Source organism: Lycium barbarum, chromosome 12 (assembly GCF_019175385.1).
Source record: "Lycium barbarum isolate Lr01 chromosome 12, ASM1917538v2, whole genome shotgun sequence".
Taxonomy (NCBI): Eukaryota; Viridiplantae; Streptophyta; class Magnoliopsida; order Solanales; family Solanaceae; genus Lycium; species Lycium barbarum.
The window spans coordinates 95,578,359-95,598,670 of record NC_083348.1 but is presented as its reverse complement, the minus strand read 5'-3'; the positions used below and the strand labels follow the sequence as shown (position 1 = coordinate 95,598,670).

Sequence of the window (20,312 nt, the reverse complement as noted above, 5' to 3'; positions counted from 1 at the left end):
TCTCGCGAATTTTAAGGCCATGTGCCAATTAAAATTTGACTAAACTTTTAAACTAAATATTTTTCCCAAGGCAAAAATTATACTAACTTATAATATTTCTATATAGATTTTAAATTTTTAAAATATTAAATTGATCTAAAGATAAGTTTAACTTTAGTCAAATTAACTTTGAGAGGGAGGGTCGTTTGATTTCACATAACTAGTCTCCATCCAAAGCGAACCAGCTGCTTCACATCTTCCTTTTTACATCATTACATCTGGAGGAGGAGAATCCAAGTGGATAAGCAATAGTCCAATTCAAATCCATTACACCATCGTGCAAATTTTGACAAATCGACCCAACCATCCAATAGAAAAAGCTTGTCAAAATTTGAAAACAAATCAGGAACGAACTTCGGCCCCCTGACGAAGCACTGTTTTCCAAAACCAAAACTAAAGTGCGTACTGTAGAATATATCTAAATCAATGATTTATGACCTCAGAATCCAACTTAAGTCTTTATTAATGCAAAAAATAATAGTTAAAGAATAAAACTTACATGCTTTTTATAATACATAACTATTGAAAATTCACAAACCAATACTTGAATTAACATAAGGAGAATGTAAATAATCCAAATCAGCACATAGTAGGTTATGGCATATATATTGTAGCAAATAACTCAAAGGGGTACCCATGGACTTGAGAATTTTCTCAGATTTGGCTTGGTAAACAGGGACATTAAATTATCACAGCTGCAAAATGATTGAAAAATTTCAGTTACAACTGCATGGCCAATGAGCGCCAACGCTCAATACAACCAATAGATACAAATCAACTGGTAAATTAAGAGGAGACTCAGATATTCCTGTACAAACTCCCCACAGCCCCCTTTACTTTGTGCTTGTGCTATCTATTAAGCAAGGGAAAACATCTTTGCCGTCATTGATGGCTCAACTTGCGCTTCTTTGCCTGTTTTCTCAAGCGCTCCCTCCTTTCTTCTTCTTCTATCTTCCGCAGCTCTTCTTCGTCTTCTTCCTTTGCTATCTTCGCACTGGAGAACAAATTAAAATGAGGTCAGCATTCGGCGTCCTTCTCTTGCTTGCGCAGGAGACTATTGAAGCACATTATCTTGACAAGTACTACCAGGAACATAAAATTGCAGACAGACAATTACATATCCAAAAGACCTAGTCTAGAAAAATTGCTGGTTCTCATCAAATTAAGCAGGCTGTCAAAAGAAGCATTGGTTTAAGTGTTCAAACTCGTATAGAAGAGAAATCCAAAAAAAAAAAAAAAAAAACTCATTTTAGAGCCAAACACAAAGAAGGTTAAACTATAGTTCTGAAACTACTGTTTACAGTTTTTTTGTGTGTCTTGAAATCACAGTAAAAAAATGAAAATGCCAAAAGGATAGTATCTCCTTTCAACTTCACCCATGTTTTTTTTTGAAATCCATGAAAGAAATGCCTAATCTAGGAGAAGCCTTGAATTTGAACTTCTAGCCCATGAATTAAGGGCGCATCCTTACACTAGTAGCAGATCCAGTGAACTCGGAGCTCAGCATGAACAAACAAATGTTGAAAATAAGTTTTGAAATATGAGACAATTTCACCAACCTTCGTTTTTCTTCCCTCAGTATGTCATCAAAATTAGCCTCCATATCACTAGTATCATCATCATCCCGATATCTGTTGGGATTATACCTGCAAAACAAGATGATACTTTCTCAGACAACAAAACTAGATGAAATTCATCATTACGCATTATTGAAGCTAGAAGTACTCTTCAGTTATCAGAGATCTTAACTTAACCATATCAAGTAAAGAACCGTGAAACAAGTTTTATCTCAATCAACTGTATCAGAGAATGTAAATATTTAACTTGATCCATTTCCACTAGGAAGTTTATCCACTTATGCAAAAAAGTTCTTAAAGGCTATAAAGTTTTCCAGTCTCACGAACCCTCACAGCAATGTTCTTCTAAAGCTAGAGCTTCAAAAATAATTATTGCAAACAAAACTTCCCAAAAGGATAATGAATCAACTAAAAGAAACTGATAAGGAAGGAATAAATTGGAAAAAAAATAAGAAATAATAAGTTTTTCTCAGAAAAAAAAAGGAAGGAACATTAAGTACCCAAACATCCTCCTAATCATACTAATAGCTTCTGCTCCATCACCATCTTCATCAGGTCTCACTGGTTTTCTTGCTGGGCGCCTATCTTCCAAAGAACGAGTTGCATTTTTTGGAGGCAGTTTGGACAATGGCCCTGCCTGTTTCTGCAAAATCGGCTTAGGTCTGTCTGAAGGCTCAGCTTGTTTTGGCATCACCTTTGACTTTCCAGATTGTAATATTTCCTTTTTCTTTACCAAGGGTTGCCTTGGAATAGAAGGTTGCAACTTTGAAAGTGTTGGCTTATGCAAAGCAGGTACGGTGCTCTTGACACCTGGTGTCAAAACCCTCTTGCCGTTTGGCCCACCTATAACTTTGGGAGGCACTGCTTTTAGCCCCAAAGGCCTGCCAGACCCACTCCCTTTACTGCTACCCAGTTGTTTCCTGGAATCTAATGCTAGTTGAGTTTGCTTACTAACAGAAACTGCTTTCCGATTCAACAGTTTCGGTTGCATTTGGCTGCTTCCAGGTATAGGCTTCCGCACTTCACGATCATTTAGCAGCTTTCTCCCTGTATTTCTTGACGAATGATTGCTGCTTGGTGGTGACGCTACTCGCGCGTCTTCAATATCACCCAAAAAAGAAAAAAAACGAATAAGATTTCTCAATAATAGATTACTCCCTGGGCCACTAAATACACAGCCAGATTAGCTATGATAGAAAGCACACCAGAATTAGTGGCAGACGCTTTATGAGGTAAGGAACCTCTTGATGGAGCAGGAAGTTCAGCATCATCAGATAATAAAAATGAGTAATCTCTTGTACTTTTTAACATCTGCACCTTTGTTTTCAACTGCAGAAATTCATATGGCAAAAAAGTATTTAAAAAAGAAGGCATAGCAAAATACAGAGAGGAAATCGGTAATAAAACACAATTAAGAGTAGTACAATTAATTCAGTACCTTATTAGTGATTTTTGGTGCATTGCTGCTGGTACCAGATTTTGATCCTGCGTGTTTTGTTGCAGAGATCTGATTGTTCTGCAGGATCACAAAAGCTGTGTTACAAATATAATGTATGCCACTGACATCAATGGAAAGGTTCGTATGTGCCATTTAATGCCCATTGGCTCCAATCTAGATAACAATAATTACCCATGCAATATTGGCATGTCATGCGTGACATTACAAATTTTTCATAGTGGAAAAGTGGAAGCTAAAGCTGTTGTCTCAGTATTACACTACTACAGTGGACTTCACTAATACCGTATGATGCCTTACAAACCTTCAAGAAATATATAATTACAAAACTAAACTGAAGCACGTGCATCTTCATGTGAATTAAAACTTGATACATACATCATGGTTTGATTTCATGACTTTGGCTGCCAGGTTTGGATTCTCCAACAGCGACTTGCTTTCTTGGATTACTCTTTGAGCGATTACAGGCTCCGAAGGCCCAAAGAAGGAACCATAACTGCAAGTGCCGAGAAAAAAAAAAAAAAAAAAAAGCAAGTAAGACCAACACCTTAAGCTTCAAAACTGAAATCAATGACTTTATTCTGGATGTATAACCCAATAAATCTTTATAGGGTAAGAGATATTTTTTCATGCAACTATGCATTGAAAATTTAAAGCACAGAATATTAGAATTAGAGCTTTCAAATCTGGAAATCACAATTTTTGCAGAAGTTTCATTTATAGATCTCCATTAGTGAACAACTTCAAAGGAAACTCCAGCAGAGGGAAGACAAGCATATATTCCAAAGAAGATGCATAAATAGGCACCCAAAAATTCACTTGACATATGGGATTGGAAAAAACATCACAATTCCATGCATGACACGGAACAATAGCTATCATTCAGATATTAGCAACAGAGTGGGTGAGGGTATAATTCATTAAACAGAATTGATAAATTCAAAATCAAGGAGCCATATTGACAAACAAACAAACAAACAAACAAGGGTGTTCAAAATCTGAAACACACTAGTGGCACTCACTTGTCCCTTGGCAATGCCTTCTTAATTTCACGAGAAAGGCCATTAGCAGAACCTAATTCTTTCTGCCTCTGCTTCCTGATATCTTCTTTCAGTCGTTGTCTCAGCTCCAGGTACTCCACCAACTCTTCTGGAGGCTGCTGAATTTCTTCCTCCTCGTATTCCTCTTCACCACCCTCGTATTGTTCTTGCTCTTCACCTTCCTCCTCATATTCATCCAAATCTTCATGCTCTTCATACTCCTGAATGAACACAATAAAGCTGTCATATCAAAGAAGAAGATAAAAATTCAAAAGAATAGCGCAGATTTGAAAAATAAAAATGAAATTACATCTCTTTCATATCCGCGCATAGCTGTTCTGGGTCAGCCAACCAAATTCTCAGTAACTCACAAGAAGACCAACAATCAGAAGTCCTGAAAAGAGAGAAATATAGTTACAACCACAGAGATAGGCACACAATGGTAACCATAGAATTCTTTCCACCATAACATAATAACAGCAAAGAGAAATTCCACCAAATACAGAAAAATTGTTCCATTTCGACAACTGTGCTCGCCAAATTAGGTTAATCAGCGGAAGACTAAAATCAAACATCTTCTACCAAAGATCAGATATTGAATCAAGTCAGACCTAATTATATAAACTTCCAATTGATTAAGAATTTGAACATTTCATAACCTTCTCCTTTTCTCAACTTCTTCTCCTCCTCCCTAACAAAGCAATTGAATCATTCATAACACCGAAATTGTAGTCTCTCTCAGTCCGTACTCAGAAATTTTTTAAAAAGGTTGAATGCAATCGAACCAAGATAGTTCATGTATTAATTAAGATTATTGAAGATACTCAAACACGTAAACGGATAAAATTTCTTAGACTCTCACCCACAAGAGCGCAAAGGACCTTGAATGATAATTAAAAAAAAGACCATTATTTTATTTTTGATTGTTAGAAACCCTAGCTTTTTAAGGAAGAATAAGAAGCCCCAAATTCATATAAACTTTGAATTGATAGAGAATTTGAACCAAAGGAACTTGAATGATAAAAAATAAAAATAAAAGACCTTTATTTTATTATTGATAGTTGGAAACCCTAGTTTTTTAAAGAAGAACAAGAAGCCCCAAATTGTCGGTAATGAACCCTACAAATCCAAAATATTTGACAAAGTTTTACCTGAATCGATCTGGAATAACGAAAAACACAGCTATTCATTCAAAACTCAATATTTTTCGTGAAAACAGTAACGCATAGTCCAAAGGACTTTGAATGGGAAAAAAAAAATCACTTTTTATTGTTAGAAACCTTAGTTTTTAATAAGGAATAAAAGCCCCCAAATTGATATCCAAAAAGCCTATAGAGTTGTAAAAAAACACTAGTGAATCATTCAAAAAGCATAAATTTTGGTGAAAACATAGTAATGAATAGTCAAAATAGATGTTCCATACCTGAAAAAACCTAGCAGATCCAATGAAGAATACCGAAAAGGGCGCGGCTCGTTGGATGCAAAGCGAAATGGTTCTCGATCTGAAAAAACGGATGATATAGAAAAGAGAGAACGGGAGGAAGGACCCAGAACAAACGAGGCCAAGTGCTATTGTGCGCCGGGCGTATATAGCCCGAACCCGAATTCGGTTTCAACATACTTGTTGGCATTTCCACAGGATGGTAAGAGCAAAACGCATCCAATAAGGGGTTGCCTTGGATCTACTTATTATTACTACTACTATATTCTTTACTTGTTGGTTTCTTTTCCTTTTCCTTTTCCGTTTTGTTTTACCCATCCATGCCTTGTAAAACAGTTTTGACCAAGTCAGTTTTAGGTTTTGTTTGGGATGAGAAATACTCTAGAATTCACCTAAAACAAAGAAAATTAGATCCAACCTTACCATCTATCCTACAACGCATATATCTAAAATATGATCTTGGGTTAATTCTTTAACATTGACACGAGTAAATATATTTAGCATGTTTTGTGATAACTTGTTGTAATTGAATATTTTACGGGGAAAAAAAAGGTCGATTATATGATATTTTAACTTAATTAATATCTATATATTATTAAAAAGAGAATAGTTTTAGGATAAAAATTAGTTAATTAGTTAATAATTAGTTATTGGTTATTGTTTTAAATTTTAATTTAAAGATAATTACAATTTTAAAAACATAGACTAATCACCCCACTTTCCCCATTTCCTGCTCACCATCACACCCCGTTAAATGAAGCACGTTTGGAGCAGTTGCCTATATAAATTTTAAAAATAATTAAATATCTATATTTTTTAAGATCTAAATTTAAAAATGTGAATTTAAATCCGAAAAATGAAATCCCCAAGATATAGCCAAGCAACTTCCACGTTTTGCTCCTAACTTATAGCAATAATATCTATCCACAAATATGAGCTATGGAGAATAATCTGTTACTACCTTAGTTTATTCATTTTTTTTTTTTTAAATATGAATTCTCCAATTAAAATAATGCAATTTGTGATAACTGCATGCACTTACCCAAGGAATAGCTTTCCTTAAACAACGTGCAGCCTCCCACTTCCTTCAAAAACTGATCTTAAAGTCTTTAGTAACCGACAATATATTCATCCTCCATACTCAAATACAATCCTTACTAATCTTGCATTGCCGAACTTGAAGTATAATAATGATTGGCTTCTATGACTATTACATGCCATTATATTGTTGTTTCATTTCATAATTCAATTTTAAAAATAAAGAATGCTGAATTGTGCAACACAACGTATGCTGAATTTTTATTTGGTACATGAGCAAAATGTGATTACGGAATAGAATATTTCAGCGTCAGTTTGTTTCCGGAGAATTCATATTTTTTTTTCCAGTGAGAAGCATTATTGATTGATGTCATGATCCCCGGTGATTTCTCCTTCAGCATATGTAATTTTAAGAGCATCATGCTTTTGGATGGACTATACATAAGTCTAAATTAAGCATTTTGTTAAATCTGTAATTTTTATGTTACTTCCTCTACTATTTTTCTCAGGGAAGTTTCTATGCACCATATATCTACCCACATATCTGTAGCATACTAACAGATCTGTAAACCATGGATGGTGATGTTCACTTGCACAGGAAAAGTAGCGGAAAGTATCTTTATGGATGTGGGCTCGAAGAACATGAGTAAGCTCTATTATTACTCCTTTTCTTTTTCTACCCATGGTGTTGATTAGGGTGATCAAGGACATATATGAGGGAGCCAAAACCAAGGTAAGGACAGTAGGAGGAGACTCAGAGCACTTTCCAGTTGTGATGGGGTTGCATCAAGGATCAGCTCTTAGTCCGTTTTTATTTGCCTTGATGATGGATGAATTGACACGGCAAATTCAAGGTGAGGTGCCATGGTGTATGTTGTTCGCGAACGACATAGTCCTGATCGATGAGACTCGTAGCGGAGTTAACGCTAAGCTGGAAAGTTGGAGACATACTCTGGAGTCTAAAGGGTTTAAGCTGAGTAGGACCAAGACAGAGTACTTGGAGTGTAAGTTCAGTGAAGCACCTGAGGAGGCTGGCTTGGAAGTGAGACTTGGTACCCAGGCCATCCAGAAGAAAAGTAGTTTCAAGTACCTTGGGTCTATTCTGCAAAGCTGCGGGGAGATTGGCGATGATGTCACACATTGTATTGGGGCAGGGTGGATGAAATGGAGGCTTGCTTCCGGAGTGCTATGTGACAAGAAGGTTCCACCAAAACTTAAGGGCAAGTTCTACAAAGTGGTGGTTAGACCGACTATGTTGTATGGGGCGGAGTGTTAGCCGGTTAAGATCTCTCACGTTCAAAAGATGAAAGTTGCCGAGATGAGAATGTTAAGATTGATGTGTGGCCACACCAGGAGTGACAGGATTAGGAATGAGCATATTCAGGATAAGGTGGGGGTGGCCTCGGTGGAAGATAAGAAGCGAGATTGAGATGGTTTGGGCATGTGAAGAGGAGAGACACAGATGCCCCAGTGCGGAGGTGTGAGAGGTTGGCCATGGATGGTTTCAGACGAGGTAGGGGTAGACCGAAGAAGTATTGGGGAGAGGTAATTAAACACGACATGGCGCAACTACAGCTTACCGAGGACATGACCTTAGATAGGAGGGTTTGGAGGACCCAAATTAGGGTAGAAGGCTAGTAGATAGTCTCGTTTTTCGTTCTTATTAGTAGTCGCATTATCGCAATATAATTTCTTCTGCTCAGATTTCTGCTATTATCTGTTATTTCCTGTGCTTTGATTATCCTGTGTTATATGTGTCGCTTGCATTATTTCATTTCATATCGCTTTGATTCTCTTAACCTTATCTGACTTCTTTTTATGCTTTTATTGAGCCGAGGGTCTTTCGGAAACAGCCGTCCTACCTTGGTAGGAGTAAGGTCTGCGTACACTCTACCCTCCCCAGACCCCACGATGTGGGATTTCACTGGGTTGTTGTTGTTGGTGGTGGTGGTGGTGATGGTGTTGATAGATATCCAAAATCATTTTATTGATATGAATGATACCCATCATCTTCTATCCTAATTAATTAATATTGTTCTTTAATATTACAATGTCAGTAATAAGTTCTCTTATCCTTTGACATTTGAATGAAATGTAATATTGAAATTTACTAACAAATAATAATTTAGAATTAATTACAAGAAAATTATAATTCAAAGATAAAGTTTTTGAAGCTAAATATTTAATGAATATGAATCAGTATAGGGCTAAAAACAAACAATGGTTGGGACTTTTGATTTTTACGAGGTAACAAAAAACTTCTCTATTTATACTTTATACTAATTCAAAATTACAATTGGATTGTTTTGATTAATTAAGCTAAAATACTAAATAAGAGAAATCAATTAATATCATATAAGGGAAAACATTTTAAAGAGGAGAATAGAGATAGTATGAGGGTATGTATATTTTTCACACATCAAACTATGAATTAATAAGAACATATGAATCCGAAATTGAAGAAAAAAGTCAAATCATCAACGAAAAGAGAGATATTTCGAACTTTCGCAAAAAAAAAAAACAATTCTCTTAATAAATTTGTCACTTCATCAAAATCGAGATAGTTTTAGTGGTAAGCAAAAACAAAGAACCCTACATTTCAATAATTGGTCAATATTAACAATGGTGCAATATTGTGTCTTGATTGATTCTATGTTGTCCAAGTAACGTAGAAGTCTCTGTTATTGGATCATTTCCTTGGTAGTGATTAGTGAAATACATTTTGTTAGGTACGATTTCAGATACTATCTAGGTTACTTGGTAGGACATTTTATATTGGATTTCACTACTTTAATACATTGCGAAGATTATCTTCATTAATGTTATGTTCCAAAGTCTTGAATCTAAGCACATAATTACATTTTATCTTTCAAATTACATTCTTTTTCTCTTATTTTTCGTTTCAAGGTATTTGATCATTCATGTTTATGTTCATGGTGCAGGTTCCCAGTGTTGAAATAGACATTTGTAGTAGCAACAAAGTAACAAACTCCTACTAACATAATTGCTAAAATCTGATAGAATTACGAGGAAATGATGATCTCAAACTACGCGAAAGTGTCTGTCTTTCAACACAAATTGTAGAGAATTATGGGTTGATGGTAAACATACATTCAACTTAATTTTGACACTTTGTGTCTTTCTTAAGTTTGCTGCTTTAATGAAAGCTTCTAAAATATATCACTATGTTTGAGTTTATTTTTGAAGTCTTTTATTTTGGAAACACAACTCTAAGGAGTTGTCTACGTGTGACTTAAAGATCACGGATTTGAACTGTGGAAGCAACCATTAATGCTTGCATTAGGATAGACTGATTGTCTACATCATATGACTGCCCTTTTTTGCCCTTTACAACTCTAATGGATGTTTTTACTTAGCTAAATTTTGTGAGGTCTACATTAATGTGGAACGGTTGCTTCCTTAACAACCAAGATGTGTTGTTTGTGACTAAAAGTTGGCCTTTGAAGAGGTTAAGCCTGCTTAGTTTTGTTTTTACCAAGAAAGGTTGTTTAGTTGATTAATATTAAGAAATTTTTTGGTTGATTAATATTATGAATTTTTTTGGTTGATTAATATTTAGATATTTTTTGGTTGGCTTTTATATATGGGCTATGCTGATCAAAGTTATAGTGATTTTGTTGAATCCGCTGATTGGAAAATTGTTTCACTCGGCTAGCATCAAATATTGAAGATCTTATTTGAACAGTGAAATTGTTCGGTTGATTAATATAATGAAAATTTATTGGTTAATTAATATTAAGAAATTTTTTGGTTGTCTAATTAAAAAATTGTTTCACAGGGCTAGCATCAACTATTAAAGATCTCATTTAAACAATTTTTAAATTTGTGATGTTTAAGACCTTTGTTAAGCATACCTATATATGTGTTTGTTATTAACATGTTCCCTGTATGCTCCATTTTTTATTGATTTTTTTCATAAAATTTGTCACGACCCAGCCCTATTTGGACACCCAAACAGACTTACGTACCCGATCGACATATCAAAGATTTATTCGAACTTAACATACATTATTTATAGAGATACTGATAACAGACATCATCTTAAGAGGTCGCTTGTACAGAAATATCATACCAAAACCGGTAGGCTGGCGGAATACACATCGCCCAGATATACATACATATACGAACATATGGGCCGTTTTGGCCATAATAGCAAACGGGACCGCTTAAGGCACAAATCACAAACATAATCGAACAAATATGACCCATGACTCACATATATGACTACAGGCCTCTACAAACCATAACAGAAACATATGACGGGACAGGGTCCCACCGTACCCAAATAGCCATATATATACAGAACATGTATAACAAAGAATATGTACCAAAAATATGAGCTCCGGATCAAAAGGAGTACTCCAAACAGCAGAATAAGTATCCTACACTGGCGGGTTACCTGAACGAACATCTGTACCTGCGGGCACGAAATGCAGCCCCCGAAGAAAGGGGGTCAGTACGAAATATGTACTGAGTATGTAAAGCATGAAATGCAGTAATCCGAATCATAACTGAAGTGAGAAGTACAGAAAATGGATACAGAATTAGTATATCAAAACCTGTGCTGAAAATATATATATAATGCAAATAAAAATCATGCATAGGGCTCAGGAACGTGGTTGCCACTCCGACGCTGGCGCCACAACACATCATACCCCCGAAGGTTTCAAATCTCCGTACAATCCCCGAACATATCATATCATCGAAACATATCACATCATCAGAACACATCATATGCCATATCACATCATAACGTCGTATATAAGCGGTAACCGGCCCTATGGCGAGGTCTCGGGAACCGTAACACATCATACTGCCGAATATAACATAGTGCGCACGATCACAAAAACCAGCCCGGGATCCGGCGAACGATATCATAGTAGTATGCACGAGCGGAGTAGTGAGGAAACCATATGCATATAAGTACATAAATAAATTTCAAAACTCGATGGACAAATATATTTACGGCATCCAAAGGCTCAGAAATCAGTTTCGGGTCAATCGGAGTTAGTATACGAAAGTTACAAACCTTTGAAGTACAGAACTTTCTAAAAGCATTTCCGAAGCTCTTTTTGGAAATTCAAGTAACAATCATATTAGGGAACTTTCAACTATCGCTGTGGAGCAAATCAAATGGAGCCTTAGAATCATATGTACATATCAAAATATATCCAAGACTTTAGCCATATCAAATATTTTTTTCGGACATCATTCGGAAACACAACAACTAGAATCTTCGAACATCATAAACACGTATCAAACCATATGGAATAGCTTATGCAGGTCAAAGACGCCGGCCGTCCTAGTGGCTCTAAGAATAGAATTTTCTTTAGAAGCATACATATATGTCATTTGTTCATTTCATAAAGGTCATGCCAAAAGAAAGAAAGGTAGGCTTTACATACCTCGATCGCTCGCTAATCAAATCCCGACTCAAGTCTCGGGCTCTCCAATCTCTACAATAACATTATCAATTACCAAACATTAGCTACAAGTATTCAGATCTTCAATTCTAACTAGTACTTGTCTACAGAAATTTCGGCAGCACCTCCCATATAAACTCAACATCCTCGAGAATTTAACTCGGCCAAATTCATCAACAACCATACCAACAATACCAACAGCCATACCAATAGCATCAATAACCAATTCAAAACGCATTCTAACATTAATAATCTTCCTTTCTACATAGTTCATCATTATTCAATTCAACTACGTACATTCAAGCCGATATTGACACTTACATATTCATTTACTAGTTCAAGATCATTCAAATACAATTCAAAAGCATATCATACAATTCTACAAAATATTCAACAATCCCACCAACACCTTATTCCACTCGAATCTCCACAAATGCGACAAGGTCACAACGTCGCATTTTCTTCTTCCAATTTCATCAACAACAACAACAATTTACACCTTAGCAACTCCATTCCCATAATTACATAAAAACTATAATAAAATCACATAATTTCCTACGACAACTTACAATAAATTTTCATGCCAACTTGAACCATTAGTCTTTCATTTACATCACAAGGGTCACCACAACACAATTAACATACTAAATAAATTTAATTTACCTCCCTTCACTACCCACTACCACACGACCACACACACACTCACACACACCCACACGGCTACACCCACAACACACAAATTTCATACTTTTCATTCATTTCCACATACTACAACATATATATATATATATATATATATATATATTCCATAATATAAAAAGGATAGAATCTTTACCTTTTCTAAAATTTTCCACTTGCCACAAAAGGTATTTTCTTGCCTAAAAAATTATATCACGTTGAAGAGGGTCTTGAACTTAGTAGGAATACAAGAAAATTACAATTTTTGGATCAAAGATGGAAGCCCTCAAATTTATTTTTTCTTTTTCTTCTTTTGGCCGAAGGCCTTCTTCTTTTCTTTCTCTTCTTTTGTTTTCTTGAAACTTCTAAATGAAAATGGTTAGTGGCCCTTTATTTATTTAGTAGTCTTGAATTAAATTAACACATGGGCTTGGGCCCTTTTCTTGAACCACGGCCGGCCACCCCAATTGTTGGGCCTCTCTTTTCTTTTCTTTTTCTTTTTTTGATTTTTCTAGCCCAATTTACTTATGGTGAATATTTGTAATTCATGAACCCAATTTCCAAACTCCCAATTTTGCCCTTGGCCTTCCTCCATATTTCCGCATCAATATTTTTCACTAACAACATATATATTAGCTAAAATCAAAATATTGTTCTATCTCATACAAGTCACACTTATTTCAATTTATCCGAATGTGCAAAATTACGGGATATAACAAAATTATTCAGAATTCAGGATTTTGGGGAGCTGATTGGTTGGTGTTTCTTTTTCTGTGTTTAGAAACAGTTTTAAGCTTTGATATATTATGTATTGTTATGTAGTGCCTTGCTTTCTGTGAGGAACACTTATATTCTTTTGATGCTAAAACATTTTATTTGACAACGAGCTTCTCTGTTTATCTTATGGATTAATTTAATATCATAATTAGAATACAATATGAGATTATTTGGACAATAGGTAAAAAGTTCAATTAAAATATCATAAGCTTTTTTCTGTATCTATTAAGAGGAGAGTATCTGATAAATCCAAATTAAGAGGATTAGGAACTAGATTTGCAAGCATTTAGATATTCCAACTAAAACTATTTTTGTGAAACATATTAGGTCATAACAGAAAAGACTAACACTAAAGGACTAAAACAAAGAGCCTAATAATTTAGATTTTTAGTGGGGTAAAGGAATAAAATCAACATTAACATTAAATAAAGTGGTGTTTGACATTTAAATAAAGCATAAAAGATCAAGGCGTTAGATGATCACGTCTTATATAGTTCAAAGTAAACAAACTGATGAAGTTTTCCATAAGCTTATATCTTCTTAGTATATAATTTTTTAAGTCATACAAGTTTTTTAGAAGGAACGAAAAGATTATAGGTCATGCACATCAAATGAACATCAAATCGCTTTTCAGAGGTTTCTTCATTTTTGGAGTACGTCCACAATAATCGTCAGGTTTGTGTTGCATGTTCTTATTGTGATATTGACCCCAGAGTATAAAGAATTGTATACTGTTTGAAGAAATAATCACTAATGAAGTAGTCGCAGCTAAATACATCTTAGTATGTAATAAGACTGATCCAAAAAAAAATATATAAAATCTAAAGTTTGTCACACATGGTTCATAAACATTTGTTTGAATTATTTTCTCCGCTCTCTTTTTCTTTGAAATGATCTGCGCATCGCGCGGGTACGTATACTAGTGATATAAAATATATTCAACAATCATGATTTTCTAAGCTAACAAAAAATGTTATGCACGTGAAATAAAAAGTTACTCGCGATAATTTGAATTGCCATGAAAATTCTTTTTGATAATGGGTTTTTAACTAATTTTTTTTTAGGGGCAAACACGTGAAAATTCTTTTTGATAATGGGTTTTTTGTTATGAAATAAAAACTATAAAGTAAATACACCAAAACAAGTATATAGAGAGAGACTGATATATTATTCAACTTTTTAAACTGATATCCAAATGTATAAATGAGCCTCCTATTTATAGAAGGGAAAAGAGAACAGCTTGGTGGCCAAGCCAATCAGGGAAAGGCTAGGAGGCCACGTTCCCTTAGTGGCCAAGCCACGTGATGGCCAAAAGACTTAATGGCCAAGTAAGTGGCCAAGCCACGTAATGGACAAAAGACTTAATGGCCAAGTAAATTGATAGACATCCATCAGAATTCACAATACTCCTCCTTGGATGTCCATTAATTAGATGATGTGCCTTGTTAAAACCTTATTAGGAAAAACCCTGTGGGAAAAAGCCTCAATGAAGGAAAAAGAGTACACATATCTAGTAATACGCTTTGAGAGCTGTCTCATTAAAAACCTTACCAAGAAAACTCAATGGGACAAAACCTTGGTTAGGGAAAAAAAGAGTACAACACGTATTTCACTCCCGCTGACGAAGACCAAAATTCAGATGTCGGAGTCTTCGCATTCCAATCTTGAATATCATCTTCTCAAGAGTTGAAGTTGGTAAAGATTTGGTGAACAAATCTGCAGGATTGTCACTTGAACGGATTTGTTGCACCTCAATATCATCATTCTTCTGGAGATCGTGTGTGAAGAATAACTTTGGTGAAATGTGCTTCGTTCTATCTCCTTTTATGAAGCCTCCTTTTAATTGAGCTATGCATGCAATATTATCTTCATATAATACTGTGGGTATTTTTGTATCACACTTTAAGCCACATCTTTCTCTGATGAAATGTATCACTGATCTCAATCACACACATTCTCTACTTGCTTTGTGAATAACTATTATCTCAGCATGATTCGAAGATGTAGCAACAATGAACTGCTTTGTGGATCGTCGTGATATAGCAGTACCTCCGCATATAAACATATAGCCTGTTTGAGATCATCAAGCTTTATGTGGATCAGATAAATAACCTGCATCTGCATAACCAACTAGATCTGTACTACCATTGTTAGCATAAAACAGACCCATATCGCTAGTTCCTTTCAGATATCGCAATATATGCTTAATCCCGTTCCAATGTCTCCATGTAGGAGAAGAGCTATATCTTGCTAGCAAATTAACAGAAAACACTATGCCACGTTTTGTAGCATTAGTAAGATACATAAGTGCACCTATTGCACTAAGATATGGTACTTCAGGACCAAGTAGCTCTTTGTTTTCTTCCTGAGGTTGGAACGGATCTTTGCTCACTTCAAGTAAGCGAACAACCATTTGAGTACTTAAAGGATGCACATTGCTATGTAAAACCGTTTTAAGACTTTTTCAGTATAGGCAGATTGATGGATAAAGATCCCTTTTGCAAAATGTTCAATTTGCAGACCAAGACAAAGTTTTGTCTTTCCAAGATCTTTCATCTCAAATTCTTCCTTCAAATATTCAATCGCCTTTTGGAGCTCTTCTGGAGTTCCAATCAGGTTTATGTCATCAACATAAACAGCAAGTATAATGAACCCTGATTTTGTTTTCTTAATAAAAACACATGGACAAATGGCATCATTTATATATCCTTCATTTATCAAGTACTCACTTAGGCGATTATACCACATGCTCCTTGATTGTTTTAAACCATATAATGATCTTTGTAATCTGATTGAATACATTTCTCGAGACTTTAAACCAAATGCTTCAGACATTTTATATCCTTCAGGAATTTTCATATAAATTTCATTATCAAGTGAGCCATAAAGATAAGTTGTAACCACATCCATCAGATGTATTTCAAGGGTTTCATATACAGCTAAACCGATGAGATATCGAAATGTTATAGCATCCATAACTGGTGAATACGTTTCTTCATAGTCGATGCCGGGTCTTTGAAAGAATCCTTGTGCAACAAAGCGTGCTTTGTATCGCACAATTTCATTTCTCTCATTTCTTTTCCATACAAAGACCCATTTGTGGCCAACTGGTTTTACACCATTAGGCGTTTGGACTACAGGTCCAAAATCCTCATGCTTAGCAAGTGAATTCAATTCTGATTGAACTGCTTCTTGCCATTTTGGCCAATCATATCTTCGTCGACATTCTTCGACAGATTGAGGTTCCTGATCCTCACTGCCTTTCATAATATTTAGTGCAACATTATATGCAAAAACACTATTCACCCCAATTTTCGAACGATTCAAATTTACCTCATCACTAGTAGAACTTAATGACAGTTCTTTACTCACTGGAGTCTCAGGTTTGCTGATTTCTTCAGGAATATGAGGATTAATCAGATCTTGAATCTCTTCATGAGATCCTTTCATAGTGTCATTATGATCATTGTTTGTATTTCTTTTTCTAGGATTTTTATCCTTGGAGCCTAATGGCCTACCACGCTTCAGGCGTGGATGAGATTCAGAGGCTTTGACACTAGTAGATTGTCCCTTTGGAACATCAATTCGAATAGGCACATTCTCTGCAGGGATATGCGACTTAGTTATTCTTTTCAAATCAGTAAATCTGTCTGGCATTTGATTTGCTATTTTCTGCAAGTGGATGATCTTCTAGATCTCCTGCTCACATATAGGGGCACGTGGATCAAAATAAGATAGTGATGAAACTTTCCACGCAATTTCTCTTTTGGTTTCTTCTTTTCACTCTCCCTCTAATTGTGGGAAATTTGTTTCATCAAATCGACAATCTGCAAATCGTGCAGTGAATAAATCTCCCGTTAATGGTTCAAGGTAGCGAATAATACAGGGTGATTCAAACCCAACATATATTCTTAACCTTCTTTGGGGGCTCATCTAAGTGCGTTATGGTGGTTCCACTGGCACATTCACAGCACAACCAAAGATTCAGAGATGAGCAATATTTGGTTCGTGACCAAATACTAATTGTGATGGGGAGTATTTATTATAATGAGTCGGTCTGAGGCGAATAAGGGATGCTGCATGTAAGATAGCATGACCCCAAACGGTAGTAGGCAACCGTGTTTTCATAAGTAATGGTATTGCTATCAATTGCAAACGCTTAATAAATGACTCAGCAAAGCCATTTTGGGTATGAACATGAGCTACAGGATGTTCAACTTTTATCCCAACTGATAAACAATAATCATCAAAAGCTTGGGATGTAAATTCTCCAGTATTATCAAGACGTATAGCCTTAATAGGATAATCTGGAAACTGTGCCCTTAAGCGTATTAGTTGTGCCAATAATTTCGCAAACGCTAGGTTGCGAGACGATATGAGGCACACATGAGACCATCTCGAAGACGCATCTATTAGAACCATAAAATATCTTAATGACCTACAAGATGGGTAAATAGGTCCACATATATCCCCATGTATACACTCTATAAAAGCAGGGGATTCAACGTCAACTTTCATTGGTGATGGCCCGGTTATCAATTTGCCCTGATGACAAGCGATACATGAAAATTCACTACTTTCAAGAATCTTCAGGTTCTTAAGTGGATGCCCATTTGAATTTTCAATAATTCGTCTCATCATTATTGATCCAGGATGACCCATTCGGTCATGCCAAAGCACAAAAGTTCCTGAATCGTTAAACTTCTGGTTTACGATTGAGTGCGCTTCAATTGTACTAATTTCTGCATAGTACAGGCCAGAAGACAAAGTTGGTAATTTCTCCAAAACATATTTCTGGCCGGAGACATTCTTTGTAATAATAAGATATTCATCATTTGTTTCATTTAATGTCTCGACGTGATACCCATTACGGCGGATATCTTTGAAACTCAACAAGTTTCTTGGGGATCTAGAAGAGAATAATGCATCTTCTATAACAAGTTTCGTCCCCTTAGGTAGAAATATAGTAGCTCTTTTGGAGCCTTCAATTAATTTCGAATTTCCATAAATTGTACTAACATTTCCCTTTTTCTTAAGAAAGTGAGAAAAGTATTTCTCATCTTTGAATATGGCATGGGTTGTTCCACTATCAATCACACAAATATCTTCATGATTGGTCACTGATCCAAATAATATTTGAGGATTTTCCATATATTCTTCAAAACGAAAGAATAGACAAAGTAAACATCGAAGTAGATATTATGATTAGATAAAGCATTACACACGCTTTATTACATATATTACTATTAAACAAAGCATTACACACACCTCATTTACATAACTATGGAAACATAACCGTATTAGCTAATACAAACGACATGTATTAAATATCTAAGTTATTACAGATTCATCACCGATCAGATGATCTATTTTCCCTTCAGGGTGTTCAAAGAAATCTGCCACATCTGGATGCATGAGTTCAACATTATCTTCAGAAATGAAATTTGCTTCGGCATTCTTTTCGGCCTCTTTGAGGGAGGCTTGATACAACTCAACTAGGTGTTTTGGCGTACGACAGGTACGTGACCAATGCTCCTTCCCTCCACATCGGAAGCATTTATTTTCTGAATTTTTCTTTTGCAAAGCTTCATGCTTTTCCTCCTTCTTTTTATACTGCTGGCGATGAAGGGTATTATTTGGTGCAATACGAGAATCATGATTAAAATTCCTTCCTCGACCACGGCCATGACCACGACTGGGCCCACGACCTCTTCTACGCCTAAAATTGTGAAAGAATGGAGCAGTACCAGTAGGTCGACTTTCATGATTTTTCATTAATAATTCGTTATGTTGTTCAGCAACTAAAAGATATGCAATGAGTTCACAATATTTCTTGAACCTCATTTCTCGGTATTGCTGCTGCAGGAGCATACTGGAGGTGGGAAAAGTGGAGAATGTTTTTTCCAGCATATCATGCCCAGTAACATTTTGACCACATAATTTTAACTGAGAAATAATTTTAAACATTGCAGAATTATATGCCTTAATAGATTTAAAATCTTGTAGCCTTAAATGGAGCCAATCATAATTTGCTTGTGGTAGTATGACCATCTTCAGGTGATCATATCTATCTCTCAGATCATTCCACAATGTAAGAGGATCTTTAACCGTGAGATATTCCATTTTCAAATTCTCATCAAGATGATGGCGGAGGAATATCATTGCCTTGGTACGGTCTTGGTCTGATGCCTCATTTTTATCTTTGATGGTGTCTGCCAGACCCATCGCATTATGGTGAATCTTGGCATCAAGAATCCAAGACATATAGCTATTGCCGGATATATCTAAGGCTACAAATTCACGTTTAGTAAGATTTGCCATTAGTTAAGGGAAAAAGAAAGTCAATACCTTCGAGGCTTTTAAAGTATTTGCTCGAGATAACAGAGTCTCGTGCTGATAACGTGTTATGAAATAAAAACTATAAAGTAAATACACCAAAACAAGCATATAAAGAGAGACTGATATATTATTCAACTTTTTAAACTGATATCCAAATGTATAAATGAGCCTCCTATTTATAGAAGGGAAAAGAGAACAACTTGGTGGCCAAGCCAATCGGGGAAAGGCTTGGAGGCCACGTTCCCTTAGTGGCCAAGCCACATGATGGCCAAAAGACTTAATGGCCAAGTAAGTGGCCAAGCCACGTGATGGCCAAAAGACTTAATGGCCATGTAAATTGATGGACATCCATCAGAATTCACAATATTTTTGACTTTTTTTTCATGGACCAAGCACGATCTCAGGACTTTTGGCCTGCTTTGATACTATATTGAAGTGTGTGATCATCTCATCTAAAAGCTTAAGCTGTTAGAGAGAGCACAC

General features: G+C 35.6%; 1 protein-coding gene across 1 annotated transcript; it reads right to left on the bottom strand.

Moving 5' to 3' along the window:
• Nucleotides 1-609: 609 nt before the first annotated feature.
• On the bottom strand, nt 610-5,850 carry LOC132621949 (uncharacterized). The gene is made up of 9 exons (XM_060336429.1): nt 5,536-5,850; nt 4,423-4,506; nt 4,095-4,333; nt 3,451-3,568; nt 3,055-3,132; nt 2,822-2,945; nt 2,117-2,714; nt 1,599-1,685; nt 610-1,033 (listed from the first exon to the last, which is right to left on the bottom strand). The coding sequence occupies exons 2-9, from the start codon at nt 4,441-4,443 to the stop codon at nt 922-924; spliced, it is 1,377 nt and encodes a 458-aa protein (XP_060192412.1). The 5' UTR covers nt 4,444-4,506; nt 5,536-5,850; the 3' UTR covers nt 610-921.
• Nucleotides 5,851-20,312: the final 14,462 nt, after the last annotated feature.

Coding starts and splice junctions, on each gene's coding strand:
- LOC132621949 (XM_060336429.1), bottom strand. CDS start 4,443: ATGCGCGGATATGAAAGAGAT. Junction 3,569..4,094: donor AAGGCATTGCCAAGGGACAA/GTGAGTGCCACT, acceptor CGGCACTTGCAG/TTATGGTTCCTTCTTTGGGC. Junction 3,133..3,450: donor TCATGAAATCAAACCATGAT/GTATGTATCAAG, acceptor GTGATCCTGCAG/AACAATCAGATCTCTGCAAC.